Source organism: Tasmannia lanceolata, unplaced genomic scaffold, assembly GCF_043159265.1.
Source record: "Tasmannia lanceolata isolate RefF3 unplaced genomic scaffold, GAP_Taslan_0.1 ptg000008l, whole genome shotgun sequence".
Lineage (NCBI taxonomy): Eukaryota > Viridiplantae > Streptophyta > Magnoliopsida > Canellales > Winteraceae > Tasmannia > Tasmannia lanceolata.
This window is the reverse complement of record NW_027518685.1, coordinates 8,173,193-8,192,911: the sequence shown is the minus strand read 5'-3', so window position 1 is coordinate 8,192,911 and position 19,719 is coordinate 8,173,193. Positions and strand designations below refer to the sequence as shown.

The 19,719-nt window shown below is 37.1% G+C and overlaps 1 protein-coding gene and 1 long non-coding RNA gene across 2 annotated transcripts; one reads left to right on the top strand and one right to left on the bottom strand.

Annotated features, from left to right (window-relative positions):
* Positions 1 to 4,928: 4,928 nt before the first annotated feature.
* LOC143882652 (uncharacterized) lies at positions 4,929 to 6,027 on the top strand. Its single transcript, XR_013252289.1, has 2 exons — positions 4,929 to 5,149; positions 5,628 to 6,027. It is a non-coding gene; the product is annotated as an uncharacterized LOC143882652 (long non-coding RNA).
* A 1,898-nt stretch (positions 6,028 to 7,925) lies between these two features.
* On the bottom strand, positions 7,926 to 9,846 carry LOC143884213 (putative glutathione S-transferase). The gene is made up of 2 exons (XM_077387653.1): positions 9,382 to 9,846; positions 7,926 to 8,571 (listed from the first exon to the last, which is right to left on the bottom strand). Exons 1-2 carry the CDS (start codon positions 9,694 to 9,696, stop codon positions 8,227 to 8,229), a joined length of 660 nt encoding a protein of 219 aa, XP_077243768.1. The 5' UTR covers positions 9,697 to 9,846; the 3' UTR covers positions 7,926 to 8,226.
* Positions 9,847 to 19,719: the final 9,873 nt, after the last annotated feature.

Here is a 19,719-nt window from a genome sequence, read left to right as displayed (position 1 = left end):
GGATTTTTTGGTGCAGTTTGAAATCTTCCTCACAATCTGAATCAGAAGCATCATCTCACCTTCATCGTCTATGTCATCTTCATCAGTAGGGTCATGACTGACCCTATTGACTTTAAAAGTCCCGGGGTGACTTTAAAAGTCCAAACTTCATTCCCCGGGTGACTTTAAAAGTCCCGTCTTATAAGAAAAAAAAAATGCAGCCCTAGGAAGGCTTGTTTAGATTGGAGGAATTTTTAGGAAAAGTATGGAAAGCAAAAATATTTCCAAATTTTCTTACCTTTTTTACACGTGAAATGGAATAACTAACCAAATCTATTCAATTATTATTTAGAGGGGTCTTCAATTTATGATATTACCCATCTAAATTAACCATAATCATACCATTTCCTTCTAAATCTAGGAGAGAAATAATTTTCCCAAGAAAAAAACTTTTCTTAAGTTCACCTCAAACAGGTGAAACTTAATTTTCCCAAGTTCACTTCTAAATCTCGGAGAGAAATAATTTTCCCAAGAAAAAATCCACACCTCATCTCGTCTCTTAGTCCTAATCTCACGACTCACGTCCCCCGTGAAAAACATTTTTTTCCCCTCTTAGCCCCGTGAAAAACATGCCCACCCCAGTTTCGTTTCCAAGCCCTAATCTTGGCTCTCTACCTCCTTGGTTTTTCTCTCCCCAAATTCGAGACGATTTTCCCCACCGAACAGAAGGTATTTTCCGTCTCTCTCTAATTTTTTTCCCTTGAATGGGTTTTTTTTCTTCAATCGAGATTTTTGTTCCACTGTTTGCAAGAATAATGGTGGAAATATGCGGTCTCCAACTGTGCTTTCCAGCATTTAGTTCCGGTGTTTGATGAATTGCTTGAAAGAGTTTTCTTAAGATTTCATGGCCTTAACTTGCTGTACAATAGACGTGTCAGGTTTAAGATTTTTCTTTGCCTTTATTTGTTTTAGAAGAGGATTTTTTTTGTCCAGATGTTTGATGAATTGTCTGAAAGAGTTTTCTTAACTTTTTTTTTTATAAGAGATGTGTCAGGTTTAAGATTTCCTTTGCCTTATTTGTTTTACAAGAGGATATGTTTTTGGTCCTACTGTTTGATGAATTGTTTGAAAGAGTTTTCTTAGGTGTTTCAGTTTTCTAAATTCTTAAATTGGGGGAGGTGTGACTGACGGTTATGTATGTTGCAGACAATTTCAAAAAGTTCCACTGTTCACTGTTTGTCAATGGGGGAGGTATAACAGCACTGCAATGTTTTAATAAGATGCTCGTAGCATCTTGTGGTTTAAAAATATCCTTAGTTCTCAAAAAGCTCTTACAAGCTCTGTAAATACCAAACGACAAGATGCTTCGCGCATCAATTTAGTAGTTTTCGCAAAGTTTGAAACCATTCATCCCTCACATGCAAACATCAACAAATGTAATGCCAGATAATTTGGTTTAGTGGAGAATATTTAGTAGGACTGTGAGCTTGTAATTGGGAATTCTCTCCCTCAAAGTGCTGCAATTTTATCTTTCTAATCCTCCCTTTCCTTTATAAGTATACAGATAGAGAGAAAAAAGGGAAAAAATAAAACACCCTTACATGCAAAGGTCAACAGAAGTAATTCCAAATGAAAATAAAACACTCATACATGATACATGCAAGTATGCAACTATCAACAAAAGCAATTCCAAATGATTTTTGCTTAGAGAAGAGTGAGAAGGATTGTGCTCATAATTGGGAATTCTGTCCCTCTTTAAACCGTTGCAATTTGTATCTTTCTGATTCTCCCCTTTGTTTCTGTGTATACAAACGAAGAGACAACAGAGCGCAGAAATAAATCCTTATATATATATATATATATATATACTTATACTATATATAAAGTGTGAATCATGGGTTAAATTTTTCCCCCGTTCTGCCTATATTCCATCCATGTCCCATTTGCATTATGACTATATTTTTAATAAGACCTTATGACATTATCTATTTTTGTTAGCCTATTTCTGTCATTTTAAGCAATGAATTGCCCTCTACAATTGTCCAAAATACCATTATGACAATGCTTTTTTTCTTCTTCCTCCCTTCTTCCTATATTCCATCCATGGCCCATTTGCATTTATGACTATGCTTTTCATAAGACCTTATCACATTATCTATTTTCGTTACCCTATTTCTGTCATTTTAAGCAAGCAATGAATACCCCTCTACAATTGTCCAAAATAGCATTATGACAATGTTTTTTTTTAGTTTTTATATGATGAACCTCTCTACAATCAACAAACAGAAATGAATTTTGAGGCACAACCTATTTAGGCTGTGTCCTATCTTATGGACGATTTGGATCATCTTATTGTGTGGGCCGTACAGTACTTTTTGAAAAATAAAGTACTTTTAAGGCCTTTCATCATATCAAAACTCTTTTTGACCGTTATTTATTTCCTTTGGCCTATTTCTCGCATTTGAAGCAGTAGATACACGAACTATCTTATGGATGGTTAGGATCATCCTATTGTGTGGGCCGTACAGTACTTTTTGAAAAATAAAGGACCCTTAAGGCCTTTCATCATATAAAAACTTTTTTTGACTGTTATTTATTTTCTTTAGCCTATTTCTCTCATTTTAAGCAGTAAATACACGAACTATCTTATGGACGGTTTGGATCATCCTATTGTGTGTGGGCAGTATAGTACTTTTTGAAAAATAAAGGACTCTTAAGGCCTTTCATCATATAAAAGCTCTTTTTTACTGTTATTTATTTTCTTTAGCCTATTTCGCTCATTTAAGCAGTAAATACACCACCACAATCGTCCAAAAACAATATCACCATCTGTTGCTTTTTCCTACGAACCACCATTCTTTTAACGCCAATAAAACTTCTTAAGACCACCAAACCTGTCAAGTAACCTAGAGATTGCCTATTGAAAAGCTAATAAAACTTTCCTCATTTCTTTTCACTTCGAATAAAACTTGCATGACCATATCATTTCCCTCATAATTGTAGAACGAGATTTTTCCTTAAAATCTCAATATATACATGATTTTGAACTTAAAAGGGCGATACTATTTTCACCCCTGCATAGCGCCTCCCTTATAGCGTGATTTGACATCAAAAAGCGTTAAAGTTGCCCACTTTTCACGTCAAATCACATTATAAGGGGAGCGCATGCGTAATGCAGGGGGAGGGAGCATATCATCTCCCACTTAAAAACCTATTGTCAGACTCATAATTACATTTAAATTTATGGATTTATGCCCGATAATAGGTTTGGTGCTAACAATAGAATGTCACAATCTCAAATGAAAAGGGCCTTAGTTTTGGACCCAAAATCGATTCTCAAAATCCAAAACGAATAGGGCCTTAATTTGGGACCATCGACCATGCAAGTGGCTAGCCAGCTGCCTGGCATGGGGACAATTCAAGGAATAGATTTGACAAGTGAAAGCAAAAATCAAGAAAAACGAAACGATACGCATATTATTGCTATCTTTCTACCATTTATTTCCTTTCCTACAGGTACAGACAAACTGAGAGGAAAAAGAAGAAGAAAGAAAACAGAGAATCAAAAATAACATCTGTACTTTCAGAGAAAGATAATGGGCCACATCTCAACGCCAAAATCCAATCTCCAAAAGGTTTATTACCCAAAACCATTCAAACCCAAAAAAGGACAAAGAACAACACATCCTTATTTCTAGTTTTCTACTACATACGCCATAGACCCTTGTGGTAAATGCTTACACTTCCCTCTCTTACTCAACCCCAAATCTCTTCTTTAACAGGCTCACTTTTCAGCAGATTTTGTCTTCATTCACGAGGTGGACGCTAGTATATCCCTTTTGTGATGGACGTTAGCAGAAAATATACTCTTAGGTAATCTTATTAGATGCCATATTTGATTAATCGGCTTGTCCCTTCGCTTGTGACATCCTTATGAACCAGTTTTTCTAACAGCTCTCTAACTACAATTATTTTTAATAACTACCGAAATACTAATGATGGTTATATATTTTAGATACTAATTTTTTTCACAAAAATGACTTTAACTCTAATTAGGCCCTGTCCGTTTCAGATTATGATAACCGGTTCTCTGCCGTAAACCTATTATTGGACACAAATTTAAATGTAATTTTGAGTCCAATAATAGGTTTTCTGGTTACAATCGGTTGTCATAATCTGAAACGTACATGCCCTTGAAGTGATGAACTGTTGTGGCATTTTGAGTATTAACTTACGTATGGATGGTAGTTTCAACTTTATTGTCTTCGGAGTTGAGCTGCACAGTCTAGAAGACCGTTTTACCTTGTTAGTGGCGAAGGATTTTTTGGTGCAGTTTGAAATCTTCCTCACAATCTGAATCAGAAGCATCATCTCACCTTCATCGTCTTCATCAGTAGGGTCATGACTGACCCTATTGACTTTAAAAGTCCTGGGGTGACTTTAAAAGTCCAAACTTCTTTCCCCGGGTGACTTTAAAAGTCCCGTCTTATAAGAAAAAAAAAATGCAGCCCTAGGAAGGCTTGTTTAGATTGGAGGAATTTTTAGGAAAAGTATGGAAAGCAAAAATATTTCCAAATTTTCTTACCTTTAGGAAGGCTTGTTTAGATTGGAGGAATTTTTAGGAAAAGTATGGAAAGCAAAAATATTTCCAAATTTTCTTACCTTTAGGAAGGCTTGTTTAGATTGGAGGAATTTTTAGGAAAAGTATGGAAAGCAAAAATATTTCCAAATTTTCTTACCTTTTTTACACGTGAAATGGGATAACTAACCAAATCTATTCAATTATTATTTAGAGGGGTCTTCAATTTATGATATTACCCATCTAAATTAACCATAATCATAACATTTCCTTCTAAATCTCGGAGAGAAATAATTTTCCCAAGAAAAAAACTTTTCTTAAGTTCACCTCAAACAGGTGAAACTTAATTTTCCCAAGTTCACTTCTAAATCTCGGAGAGAAATAATTTTCCCAAGAAAAAATCCACGCCTCATCTCGTCTCTTAGTCCTAATCTCACGACTCACGTCCCCCGTGAAAAACATTTTTTTTCCCTCTTAGCCCCGTGAAAAACATGCCCACCCCAGTTTCGTTTCCAAGCCCTAATCTTGGCTCTCTACCTCCTTGGTTTTTCTCTCCCCAAATTCGAGACGATTTTCCCCACCGAACAGAAGGTATTTTCCGTCTCTCTCTAATTTTTTTCCCTTGAATGGGTTTTTTTTCTTCAATCGAGATTTTTGTTCCACTGTTTGCAAGAATAATGGTGGAAATATGCGGTCTCCAACTGTGCTTTCCAGCATTTAGTTCCGGTGTTTGATGAATTGCTTGAAAGAGTTTTCTTAAGATTTCATGGCCTTAACTTGCTGTACAATAGACGTGTCAGGTTTAAGATTTTTCTTTGCCTTTATTTGTTTTAGAAGAGGATTTTTTTTGTCCAGATGTTTGATGAATTGTCTGAAAGAGTTTTCTTAACTTTTTTTTTTTATAAGAGATGTGTCAGGTTTAAGATTTCCTTTGCCTTATTTGTTTTACAAGAGGATATGTTTTTGGTCCTACTGTTTGATGAATTGTTTGAAAGAGTTTTCTTAGGTGTTTCAGTTTTCTAAATTCTTAAATTGGGGGAGGTGTGACTAACGGTTATGTATGTTGCAGACAATTTCAAAAAGTTCCACTGTTCACGGTTTGTCAATGGGGGAGGTATAACAGCACTGCAATGTTTTAATAAGATGCTCGTAGCATCTTGTGATTTAAAAATATCCTTAGTTCTCAAAAAGCTCTTACAAGCTCTTTAAATACCAAACGACAAGATGCTTAAGACGAAATGATATTTTTGCTTTTTTACTATGCATCAAAAGTTGCTGTGCTGCTAGTTTCCTTACATGCTTGTCAATTTAGTAGTTTTGGCAAAGTTTGAAACCATCCTTCCCTCACATGCAAACATCAACAAATGTAATGCCAGATAATTTGGTTTAGTGGAGAATATTTAGTAGGACTGTGAGCTTGTAATTGGGAATTCTATCCCTCAAAGTGCTGCAATTTTATCTTTCTAATCCTCCCTTTCCTTTATAAGTATACAGATAGAGAGAAAAAAGGGAAAAATAAAACACCCTTACATGCAAAGGTCAACAGAAGTAATTCCAAATGAAAATAAAACACTCATACATGATACATGCAAGTATTTAACTATCAACAAATGCAATTCCAAATGATTTTACTTAGAGAAGAGTGAGAAGGATTGTGTTCATAATTGGGAATTCTGTCCCTCTTTAAACCGTTGCAATTTGTATCTTTCTGATTCTCCCCTTTGTTTCTGTGTATACAAACGAAGAGACAACAGAGCGCAGAAATAAATCCTTATATATATATATACTTATACTATATATAAAGTGTGAATCATGGGTTAAATTCTTCCCCCGTTCTGCCTGTATTCCATCCATGTCCAATTTGCATTATGACTATATTTTTAAAAAGACCTTATGACATTATCTATTTTTGTTAGCCTATTTCTGTCATTTTAAGCAATGAATTGCCCTCTACAATTGTCCAAAATACCATTATGACAATGCTTTTTTTCTTCTTCCTCCCTTCTTCCTATATTCCATCCATGACCCATTTGCATTTATGATTATGCTTTTCATAAGACCTTATCACATTATCTATTTTCGTTACCCTATTTCTCTCATTTTAAGCAAGCAATGAATACGCCTCTACAATTGTCCAAAATAGCATTATGACAATGTATTTTTTTAGTTTTTATATGATGAACCTCTCTACAATAAACAAACAGAAATGAATTTTGAGGCACAACCTATTTACGCTGTGTCCTATCTTATGGACGATTTGGATCATCTTATTGTGTGGGCCGTACAGTACTTTTTGAAAAATAAAGTACTCTTAAGGCCTTTCATCATATCAAAACTCTTTTTGACCGTTATTTATTTCCTTTGGCCTATTTCTCGCATTTGAAGCAGTAGATACACGAACTATCTTATGGATGGTTAGGATCATCCTATTGTGTGGGCCGTACAGTACTTTTTGAAAAATAAAGGACTCTTAAGGCCTTTCATCATATAAAAACTTTTTTTGACTGTTATTTATTTTCTTTAGCCTATTTCTCTCATTTTAAGCAGTAAATAAACGAACTATCTTATGGACGGTTTGGATCATCCTATTGTGTGTGGGCAGTATAGTACTTTTTGAAAAATAAAGGACTCTTAAGGCCTTTAATCATATAAAAACTCTTTTTGACTGTTATTTATTTTCTTTAGCCTATTTCGCTCATTTAAGCAGTAAATACACCACCACAATCGTCCAAAAACAAATCACCATCTGTTACTTTTTCCTACGAACCACCATTCTTGTAACGCCAATAAAACTTCTTAAGACCACCAAACCTGTCAACTAACCTAGAGATTGCCTATTGAAAAGCTAATAAAACTTTCCTCATTTCTTTCACTTCGAATAAAACTTGCATGATCATATCATTTCCCTCATAATTGTAGAACGAAATTTTTCCTTAAAATCTCAATATATACATGATTTTGAACTTAAAAGGGCATACTATTTTCACCCCCTGCATAGCGCCTCCCTTATAGCGTGATTTGACATAAAAAAGCGTTAAAGTTGCCTACTTTTCACGTCAAATCACGTTATAAGGGGAGCGCAAGCGTAATGCAGGGGGAGTGAACATATCATCTCCCACTTAAAAACCTATTGTCAGACTCATAATTACATTTAAATTTATGGATTTATGCCCGATAATAGGTTTGGTGCTAACAATAGAATGTCACAATCTCAAATGAAAAGGGCCTTAGTTTTGGACTCAAAATCGATTCTCAAAATCCAAAACGAATAGGGCCTTAATTTGGGACCATCGACCATGCAAGTGGCTAGCCAGCTGCCTGGCTTGGGGACAATTCAAGGAATAGATTTGACAAGTGAAAGCAAAAATCAAGAATAACGAAACGATACGCATATTATTGCTATCTTTCTACCATTTATTTCCTTTCCTACAGGTACAGACAAACTGAGAGGAAAAAGAAGAAGAAAGAAAACAGAGAATCAAAAATAACATCTGTACTTTCAGAGAAAGATAATGGGCCACATCTCAACGCCAAAATCCAATCTCCAAAAGGTTTATTACCCAAAACCATTCAAACCCAAAAAAGGACAAAGAACAACACATCCTTATTTCTAGTTTTCTACTACATACGCCATAGACCCTTGTGGTAAATGCTTACACTTCCCTCTCTTACTCAACCCCAAATCTCTTCTTTAACATGACCACAAACTCAGATATCTTTTGGGGGTCTAGAAGGGACTTTGAGACACTCTCCTTCTCCTTACACCTCTCCAACCATGCAATAATCTTAGGGCATTCCTTCTCTACACTGAAATTCCCACACGTCTCGTATGAGTGAAACCAGCAGGAAAAGGGGAGGAAGGCCACGTCTACAAATCCAAAGGATTCCCCGCCAAAATACGGCTTCTCTCCGAGCTCCCCTTCCAACAGCTTTAAGCAATCTAAAAATCCCTTCTTGCCTTCCTCTTGTTCCTCTCCTTTCTTCCACATAATTCTCGACCCATAATCATATATCTGTGGAAAAGTAAACGTTAATGCTAAAGTTTCATGAAAACAACACATTTTTTCTATCAAAATTTCTCATTTCTTCTAAGTTGATAGGCGGTGAAAATATAACTATGAATCACTTGGACTGTATTCACATGGTAAGTCACAGATGAATAAGTCCATTTGTGTGTTCAAAGTTTGTGTTTTCAAACCTATCTAAAGTCAACTAAATTTTGAAATACATCTTTTAAAACCATTAACATGTAACTGTTTTTTGGACTTAAGCGTGGGATCTAAGCCAAAGGATCATGCCTAAGTGTGTTTCAACTGTTAGACACGGGTGCGATAAGGATTAGGCCCAAAATTGATTACTGATGAGGCGCTATGTTTGTTTTCGATTTTGAGAAATGATTTCAAGTCCAACACTGATTTTTGACTCAAAAATCAAGGCCCTGTCTGTTTTGGGTTTTGAGAACCGATTGTGAGACCAAAACAGATTCTTGGACTCAAAATTACATTTTGGTTCTATTCGTTTTGGATTTTGAGAACCAATAACGGGTCCAAAATTGATTATTGGACTAAAAATTAAACCTAATTATGAGTCCAATAATCAGTTTTGCTTTCCCAATCGGTTCTCAATTCTACCATTTAAAACCTAAATCAAGCCCATTATTAACACACCTATTTAAAACAATTAAATACCATCTCAAATGAAACCAAACACAAAACGAAGGAAGAAAAATGTAGGAATATATAATTGAAGCGGTTCGCACGAGTTTCGGTGTATGTTTTGATAAAATAGAGAATTTTCCTTCCTGAAATAAAAAAAAAACCCACCTTTTTGTCAACGAAATCGGCCCAAAATCTGGCATTAGCCCGTTGATGAGGATCTTTAGGCAAGAGAGGGGATTTCTCGTTCCAAACCTCGTCTATATATTGAACGATGATGAGAGATTCACATATGGGCTTTCCGTTATGGATGAGGACAGGAATTTTCTTATGGATGGGATTTGATTTAATAAGAAGGGGACTCTTATCTTGGAGATCTTGTTCCTTGTATTCGTACTCGACCCCCTTTTCTGCCAAGGCTATTCTCACTCTCATCCCAAAAGAGCTAGCCCACACATCTAAGAGAATCACTTCGTTGGCCATTGGAAATCGACTATATTAGAATTAGAAAAAAACAAAGAGAAAATATCGAAAGGAAGTTAAAAAGATGGGGTGTGGGACTGAGAGATGAAGAGGTATGGAAGCGGAGTGACTGAATTTATAGGTTTTTGTGAGGGACCTCTTTGGTCAAATGGGATCTCCATTTTTTAGAGTGTTTTCTTCATTGATATTTCTCTGATTAAGAAATACTTATGAGTTATGACTTATGAAAAGATGTCATTGCTTGCGTCATAACTCGCAAGTCATTAGCAGCTTCTCGGGTGACGACTAGTCAAAAGGCTCAAAACCTGATGGACAAGCAGGGGTGCAACGAACCCATTTTTCCAACCCACCGACCCAACTCGACGCAACCCGATTTCTAATTCATGCACATGTTTTTGTGGGCCCCACTGTTTTTTTTTGCTCACATTTATAGCTTCAATGGGAAATGTGTTCAGCTGAAATCGGGTTTTAAGCACATTTAAGCCCATATCGGAATTGGAAATCGGGTTTCGGGTCGGGTTGCCCGACACCCCAACCCGACCCAACCCGATTTTGAAAAAAAAAACCCCAACCAAACCCAACCCAACCCAAATTCGGGTTCAACCCGTTGGGTTCAGATTGAACCCGACCAGAGTTGCACCCCTATGGACAAGCAAGCAAGTTATGTCACTGCTTGCGTTAGAATGCAATGTTCATACCACTTTCTTGAGTTTGTCTACAGTATCATGAAAAGCCCACGCCGTATTGTCCTCTTGCCCTAATTTGTACCGACGAGTTTGAAATTGGAAACTACTAGATTTTAGAGAAAAGTACGCAATGTGGGTTGTAATTACCAGAAATTATGGAATTCGGGTACTTTTTAAATTAATCATCAAGCAAGGGTGATTCTTCAAAAACGGGTGGAAAAAAAACCCCAATACCATTCCGACATTATCAGAGTTCTCGTATGTTGCCCTGCCTGACAAATTCACAACCCAACATAAATCATTATCTTTAAAGTAATATTTTATTATGATTTTGCTATGAGTCATGTAGAAGGCATTTCGCAGTTGCTAGGATCAAAAATTATTTTCATATTTGATCCTAACCCTCCGATCTATCCGATCTGAATGTTAGAGTGTTGACCTAACCCCCTATTGATCGGAGGGTTAGGATCAACCTATGGAAATAATTTTTTGGACACAACCTATTTAGGCTGTGGTCCATCTAATGGACGGTTTGGATCATCTTATTGTGCGGGCCATACCATACTTTTAAAAAAGTGAGGAGTGCCCTCATCAAAATACAGCAGTGCTGATAACCTTTACCTTTGGTTTATTAGTGAAATTATTTAAAACCCGGTAAAGAGGCAGCAGTCTATGCAAGAAAAAGAGAGAGATGGAGAGATATGAAAGGATCATTAATGATATTCAAGGTAAAACCTATTTGTATTGTGGCCCATCAAATGAGTGGTTTGGATCATCCTATGAAGTGGGCCCCCCACCGCACATTTAAAAAAAAAAAAGATACCGGACTTTAGGGCTCCACATCATATAAAAACTCTTTAGAAGGACAAGTACAATTTGGTTTATTTGTTGGAGAAAATTGTGTAGTGGCCGACCGTAAACTCCCTTGAGGGTCCTACGTCAGACGTACCACCCTTGAATTTATGTGGGTAAAGGTAGGAGACAAAGGAGGGGACAAGCATTAATTAGAGAAAGATATTCTGATGAGTGGAGAGAGAGGGTAGAGAGATAAAGAGAGACCACCATTTTCAAGACAAGATTTTGCTGATGTCACCAAGAAAAAGCTGATGTGACCACTAAGTATTCTCCCACATAAATCTTAGGAAAAAAAACCCCAGCAACCAAACGGAGCAGATAGTTGTTACTTGTTACCTATAAGTCACATAGAAAACCAATTTGAATGGTCTGATTTCGGCTGAGGTACCAACAAAAATAACAAAAAATGTCTTCGATCAAGGGTTAAATTTACAACCAATTAAGTACCATAAACATATTAGCCGTCACCTAAGACCATATTTGTCTTTTTTAGACCGCTTATGGACAAAATAACTAAACTAAGATATCACATAGATTTGTAGGACGTCCTGAACCGGTCAGAAGCATCAACACTACTGTCTGCTAACATCTCACCTTCATCCTCTATGCCATCCTCATCAATAGGGTCAGAGTGACGGGTTCCCAAAAATGTAAAACTTCATTCCACGGGTGACAGAACCAATGAACCATATACAGTCCATGTGATTTAAACCATAGTCCACGTGATTGACTTCGTAGCTAGCGTAGTGTCTGTCTAGCTAGTAGTACTGTAGTAGGTTAATATTTGTCCAATAGCTAGACACCAACAAAAATTTATGGATCAATTACTGTTGCACGCTGGATAGTTGAAAAAATGACGAGAAAATGTTGAGTTTTGAAAAAATACTAACAAATGCTACTTTATTAAAAAAAAACTTTTTAGGACGAAAATACCCCTAACCTTCCTTACTTTATCTTTATCTTCTTTGTTTTTACACTTTATCCTTGTAAAAACCCAGCTGCAAGGTGCCCTCTTGTGCAATTAAAACAATATTCTAAAGAAATCAACCTAGAAGCAAACTGAGATTGTGATGATATTGAAAACCTTTATATATAGCCTGCCTAAGACCATACTCGTTTCAGATTGTGACAACCGATTGTGAGCCTCCCAACTGATTATCGGCTGATAATTGAATGTAATTTTGGGCTAATAATTGGTTGGAGGGCTCACAATCGGTGGTCACAATCTAAAACGAACATGGCCTAATTTCGAGTCCAATAATCAGTTTTGGACTCACATATTGGGCTCTCAAAATCCAAAACAAACGAGGCCTAACTGATATGGATGGATTATAACTAAGACAAAGGTGGATCCAATCCTAAGTGGATGGGTTGACACTCCTACTGCTGGTATTTTGTTCAGGATGTGCTTGACGTGAACAAATGGGTCCAAGGCAACCAGAGTGGAGTTTTGAGCCATTCAGCAGTGAGTGGTTCAATACACGTACATAATCATAGCCACGAAGAAAATCTAACATGTGTTTTCGTGGTTTAACAGAGGAAGGGTCCCAAGCATCCCACGTTACCACGTAACACCTTATCTCGAATATCTGTCTCCCTTTTTATTACCCCAGTTCAAAGAAAGACAGCTTCGAAAGGAAGGGAGGAAAAGGTGGAAAAAAGTGAAGATAACGTGCTGTCCTACTACCGCTTGAACTTTTTATTGAAAAAATGTAGATAGTGGAGTGACTTACAATCCCTAGAAAAGCAACAGAATTCACCCCCACTATGACATGGCTTATGAGAAATAGATATAGACAAAACGGGAGAAGATTAGACTTCTTCTGATTGTGAATGCGAGGCACCCGTCAGTCCAGAGCTCAGGCACCCGTCAGTCCAAAGTCTGGGACTGTCGGCAGGACGCTTTTCCAAATAGCATTTTTTAAAGGGAAGTGATATATTAGCACCCTTTTCTTCCCGCCACCTTGACTTAGTGTTAGGGGGTGGCCCGGGGAACCAAAGGGGGCGAATATATCGCTTTCTGTTTTTGAAATCGAGATTTTTCTTAGGGAAAACTACTAAAACCCCCCTAGATTAAAACATATCTACCAGAATCCCCTCAAAATTTTTCATAATTACCGGTGATACAATTTTAAGCCTAAAATAGTTTTTTATTTTTTCTTTTACCCATTATACACTTCATTATATTAGAAATCCCTAAAATCTCTCCATCACTAATGCTCTGTTTGGATGCTATTAATTCGTTGGGAGATCTATATCCCAGCGGTCAAAGGGGAGATTAAAGGAGAGATCTAAAGCAGACAAGTCAACAGGGAGATTAAGGGTGGAAGAAAGAAACATTGTTTGGTTTGTCTTGCAAATATTGGGGGGGTTTGGGATAAGGGCAAAAAGATCTCCCCAAGATCTTCTCCACAAATTTCTTTGATTTGAAGAAATTTGTGGAGAAGATCTCGAGCGCGCCACATCACCCTACCGTCGCCCGACAGTGCTAGTGGTCAAAGACCTTAAAAGGCAATCAAACAATCTCAAGAAGATGTTCTCCCTTCAATCTCCTTAAAAATAGCCAACCAAACAGAGCATAAAGCAAAATTAAATCTTTTGAAAATCTCTCTCTCTCTCTCTCTCTCTCATAAAGGCAAGATGGTGACATAGTGTAAGCTCGAACAGACCATTATTATTAAAAAAAAAAACAACAACAACAGTACGTACTACTACCCTTGGATGATCCAAACCGTCCATTTGATGGGCACAGTATGATCTAACCGTCCATTTGATGGGCACACTGTTGTATGATCCAAAACATCCATTTGATGAGCCACAACTTAAATAGATTGTGCATTTGATGGGCACACTGTTGTATGATCCAAAACATCCATTTGATGAGCCACAACTTAAATAGATTGTGGCCCAAAAATCACTTCCATAGGATGATCCCAACCGTCAGATCTATAGCAGTTTCTATAGTATGCAGTTCCTCAATAGATCAGAGGGTTGGGATTATCTTATGGAAATGATTTTTTGGCCACATCCTATTTACGTTGTTGCCCATCAAAGGGATGTTTGGATCATAGAACAGTGTGCCTATCAAATCAAATGAATGGTTGGGTCATGCTACGGTGGGCCCATCAAATGGATGGTTCTCATCATCCTACAGTGTGACACGTACAATACTTTTTGAAAAATAATGGACTATACGGGCTTACACCATATAAAATCTTGCAAGAGATGTTGCCTTTGTAAGCGAGATTTTTAGGCTGTCAAATGAGAGATTTTAGGGATTTCTAAGTATCTAGAACTAGGGTTAAAATGGATAAAAGAAAAAAATTTAAAAGGCAACGAGGTGCTATTAGTAATTAAGAAATTTTTGAGGGGATTCTTGTAGACACGTTTTTATCTAGCGAGTTTTTAGTTGTTTTCTCTTTTTCTTATGTGATGGAACGAAAAAATATGAGCAGGCAACGTACAAATACGGTCTACTTGTCCAATGATCTAAACCATTTATCTGTTAGGCATTGCTACCAAAATTTGCATCTTTGGAACCATTCTAACCCTCCAATTTGTTGTCATTAAATGAACGACGAGAAAACAAAAAAGCAACTATCTATAATTCTAGCCACATTCAAGGGGTTAGAATGCAGAGATTCAACAACCAAAAGAAAGATCAGTTCTTTAGGATCCTTCCTTTCTTCAAAGGGAACAAACATAATTGATATTGATGCATGACACATCCATAGCAAACCCTAAATGGTTTGGGTCATTGAACAAGTGGCCCCACTGGTGAAGATCTTTGATGAAGAGTGCAGCGGAATTCCCGCCAATCCGATTCTATAGAATCCTGCAGAACTTGGGTGCTCAAAATCAATGTGAATGGATGCCAATATGGTTATATTGGAAGAGAGCTTAGGGTACTGTTTCTGAAAAACACTTGTTCCCTCAGGAGGGTGTCGATATACAACTCTCTTTGCAGCACATACGAAAGTGATTTTCTTGATTAACGGGAAAGTATTTATACTCCCATGGGGTGGTGGTTGCTTATTGTCCAGCAACTTTTCTGGAAAGGCTTTTCCACCTCCACTCGGGAGAGGCTTCTTCGTTTCCAACTATTTTCCCTGGAAAGGCTCTTCCATCTCCACTCGGGAGAGGCTACTCCATTTCCAACACGGCCTATCAATTAGGTTCGTTAGATCATTGATCAGGAGCCCATAAACAACATATATGAGAGACTCATCTACTCCACTCATTGGGCCCTACACCACCAGTCACACGCACCCACCTAAGACAACTACTCTCTCACTAGGTGAAATATTGTCAACCCCCTGATGGGCCACCCACACCAAGTTGGTCCACCAACTGATGTGGCAGGCACATCCCCTTCCAATGTCCCCATCGCACATGCCATACAATTGATAAAAGCACCCTTTCAAAATCAGTTTGTTTATACAAAATGATATATAATTGCAAGTTGGAAAACAAGTGCTGGCTTTGTGTAATCTGTCTGGGGATTATCAGGCGATGATCTTCACTAATGGCTATACTAAGAGCATCACGGATTACCGATCGAGGGCTGATGGCCACACGATCCAACAACTGGTACTTGTGAATTGTGATCACGGTTAGGATTAGTCCTAACAATCGAGATAGACTACCGTGGCTGTGTACACAGTACAGACCGCTGATACGGTGGACTATCATAATGGCCTAGATGGCCATGGAAATCAATATTAACTTCTCAAAATGCCCGGCCAAAATACTTTATAACGAGGAAAATGCTGCAAAGACAATGACCGTTGTTCTACAAGATCAATGGCCGTGGTCTTGATTTCAGGTACATATCCCCTTCTTGAACCCGAAAAATTACCTTTTACCATATGTTACCAATTTACCATTCTTATTAGGAAAAATTGCCACTGGGGGACACCAAAATAAAAGAATTGTGAATGGGTGACACAATTTTGAAAAATTGTTAAAGAGGGTTGATAACCCCCTTTTGAGAGTTTGATAACCCCATTTAGAGGGTTGATAACCCCCTTTTAGAGACTTGATAACCCCCATTTCGTCCCTCTGTAACAAATTTTCAAATGTGTATCCCCCGTTCACAATTCTTGTATTTTGGTGTCCTCCATTGGCAATTTTTCCTTCTTAATATACAGAGAGAGAGAGAGAGAGAGAGAGATTGGGTCAATAACTTATGGATCAATTACCAATGGGGGACAAAAATTAGTTGGAATTATCAACATGACCCATGCTTTTCAGAAATTATCAACGATTGACAAAAGAGGTCTTGTCATTAAAAGCTGGACAAAAATGCCATTTCCTTAAGCAACAGGTTTTGATTTTCCACTATTCCCTCTTTTTTTTTTACTTTTTCATTTTCAACTTTGTTTTTTTTACCTTACCAATCATCTTCTTCATCATTTAGCCACCATTGGAGGCGGGAAAACTCGAAAATTTGAAACGTGAGTTCATTCCCATCTCTCTCTCAATATCTAGGTTTTGTTTTTCATTTGATTTAGGGTTTTGCATTTCTCCTTCTCCCTTTCAATGGAGGATGAGGAAGATGAATCGTACGGTAAAAAGAAAAAAACATGAAAATGAACGAGTGAAAAAAAAACAGGAAGTAAAAACGTGTTCATAAGGGACTTGATAAGTCCATTCGGAATTTGGTAACCCCATTTTGATACTGGATAACCCCAACCCCAGAGACTTGAAAACCCCCTTCCAAAACTCCAGTACCTTTGGGCAATTTTAAGGGTCTTGATAAGCCCATTCGTAAATTTGTAATCCCATTTTGATACTAGATAACCCCAATCCCAAATACTTGAAAACCCCCTTCCAAAACTCTAGTACCCTCGGCCAATTTTCAGGGACTTGATAAGCCCATTCGGAAATTGGTAACCCCATTTTGATGCTTGATAACCCCATTCCTAGAGACTTGAAAACCCCCTTCCAAAACTCTAGTATCCTCGGCCAATTTTCAAGAACTTAATAAGCCCATTCAGAAATTGGTAACCCCATTTTTTATACTAGATAACCCCAATCCCAGAGACTTGAAAACCCCCTTCCAAAACTCTAGTACCCTTGGCCAACTTTTAAGAACTTGATCACCCCATTCGAAAATTGGTGACCTCATTTTTTATACTAGATAACCCCAATCATAGAGACTTGAAAACCCTCTTCCAAAACTCCAGTACCCTCGGCCAATTTTCAAGCACTTGATAAGCCCATTCGAAAATTAGTAACCATACTTTTCAGAGTTACTAACACCCTTCCAGAGAGTTGATAAATAAACCCCTTCTGCTACAAAACCCCCTGCCTATAGCAACTCTTCTAATGGCATTATAATTCTGTTCATGATAGAAATAACAAAAGAAATGGATGTTGTTTTCATTAAATGTGCTTCATGTATTACATCCCAATTTGTGAATTACAAAAAAAAATAAAAATTAAGTAAATAAAAAAATGTGTAGCCCATTCATGTATTACATCAACTTTTTCTTATACAACTACTTGTCTTCCAAAACAGTGAGTGAAGCAATCCATGCATTATCTCTAGAACTCACCCTAAAAAACAAATCGCTTAAACCCTAAACAAGATAAATCAGAAACAAAGGAATGAAAAATAGTGTAAAACCCTAAAAAAGAAAAGAAAAACAAAACCTAAATACAAAGAGATAGATGGTAAGAACTCAACATTCAAGTTTTCAAGATTTGCCAGCAACAATGGTGACTGAACAAGGAGGAAGATGACTAGTAGGGTAAAAAATAAAAAAGGTGATAATAGAAAATAAAGAAAGAAGAGGAAAGAAGGAGAAAACAAGGTCAAAACGTGTTGTAAATGCCAAAGGGTATTTTCGTCCAGCTTTTACTGACATGACCTCTTTTGTCCCCCGTTGATAATTTTTGAAAAGCATGGGTCTGTTGATAATTTTGCCTAATGTTTGTCCCCCATTGGTAATTGGTCCATAATTTATTTCGGTAGTGGTTTTCATATCCTACCTTTTGAGTTTGGGTCACTGTCTTATTTCAAATCAGACCTCCCATCAGAGTATCCTAAAACCAAATAAATTGTTATTTGTCAATTTGAATAGGGTCTTTGAACATTACGAAATTACCCATCATGAATAGACTTAAATGAATTAAGGAACAATTACTAATGGGAGACAAAAATTTGGTGGAATTATCAACATGACCCATGCTTTTCTGAAATTATCATTGAGGGACAAAAGAGGTCTTGTCAGTAAAGCTGGACGAAAATGCCATTTTCTTAAGCAACACGTTTTGCTTTTTCACATTTCCCTCTTCTCTCTTCTTTCCCTCTTTTTTTACATTTTCATGTTCAACTTTGTTCTTTTTACATTTTCATGTTCAACTTTCTTCTTCATCGTTTAGCCACCATTGGACGTGAGAAAGCTCAAAAACTTGAAACGCGAGTTCATTCCCATTTATCTCTCCGTATCTAGGTTTTGTTTTTCATTTGTTTTAGGGTTTTGCATTTCTCCTTCTCCCTTTAAACGGCGGATGAGGAGGGTGAATCATAGGGTAGAAAGAAAAAAACAGTGAAAATGAACAAGTGAAAAAAACAGGAAGTAAAAATGTGTTCATAAGGGGCTTGATAAGCCCATTCGGAAATTGCTAACCCCATTTTGATGCTGGATAACACCAATCCCAGAGACTTGAAAACCCCCTTCCAAAATTCCAGTACCCTTGGCCAATTTTCAGAGACTTGATAAGCCCATTCGGAAATTGGTAACCCCATTTTTGATACTGGATAACCCCAATCCCAAAGACTTGAAACCCCCTTCCAAAACTCTAGTACCCTCAGCCAATTTTCAAGGACTTGATAACCCCATTTTGATACTGGATAACCCTAATCCCACAGATTTGAAAACCCCCTTCTAAAACTCCAGTACAATTGGCTAATTTTCAGGCACTTGATAAGCCCATTCGAAAATTGGTAACCTTGCTTTTGAGAGTTGCTAACCCCCTTCCAGAGAGTTGATAAACCCCTTCTGCTACAAAATCCCCTGCCTATAACAACTCTTCTAATGGCATTACAATTATGCTAATGATAGAAATAACAAAAGAAATGGATGTTGTTTTCATTAAATGTGCTTCATGTGTTACATCCCAATTTGTGTATTATAAAAATATTTAAGTATATAAAAAAATGTGTGGCCATCCATACATGTATTACATCAAAATTTTCTTGTACAACCACTTGTCTTCCAAAAAGTGGGTGAAGCCATCCATGCATTATCTCTAGAACACACCCTAAAATACAAACCGCTTAAACCCTAAACAAGATAAATCAGAAATATAGGAATGAAAAATAGTGCAAAACCCTAAAAAAGAAAAAGAAAAAGAAAACCTAGATACAGAGAGATATATGATAAGAACTCAACATTCAAGTTTTCAAGACTTGCCAGCAACAATGGTGGCTGAACAAGGAGGAAGATGACTGGTAGGGTAAATAAATCAAAAA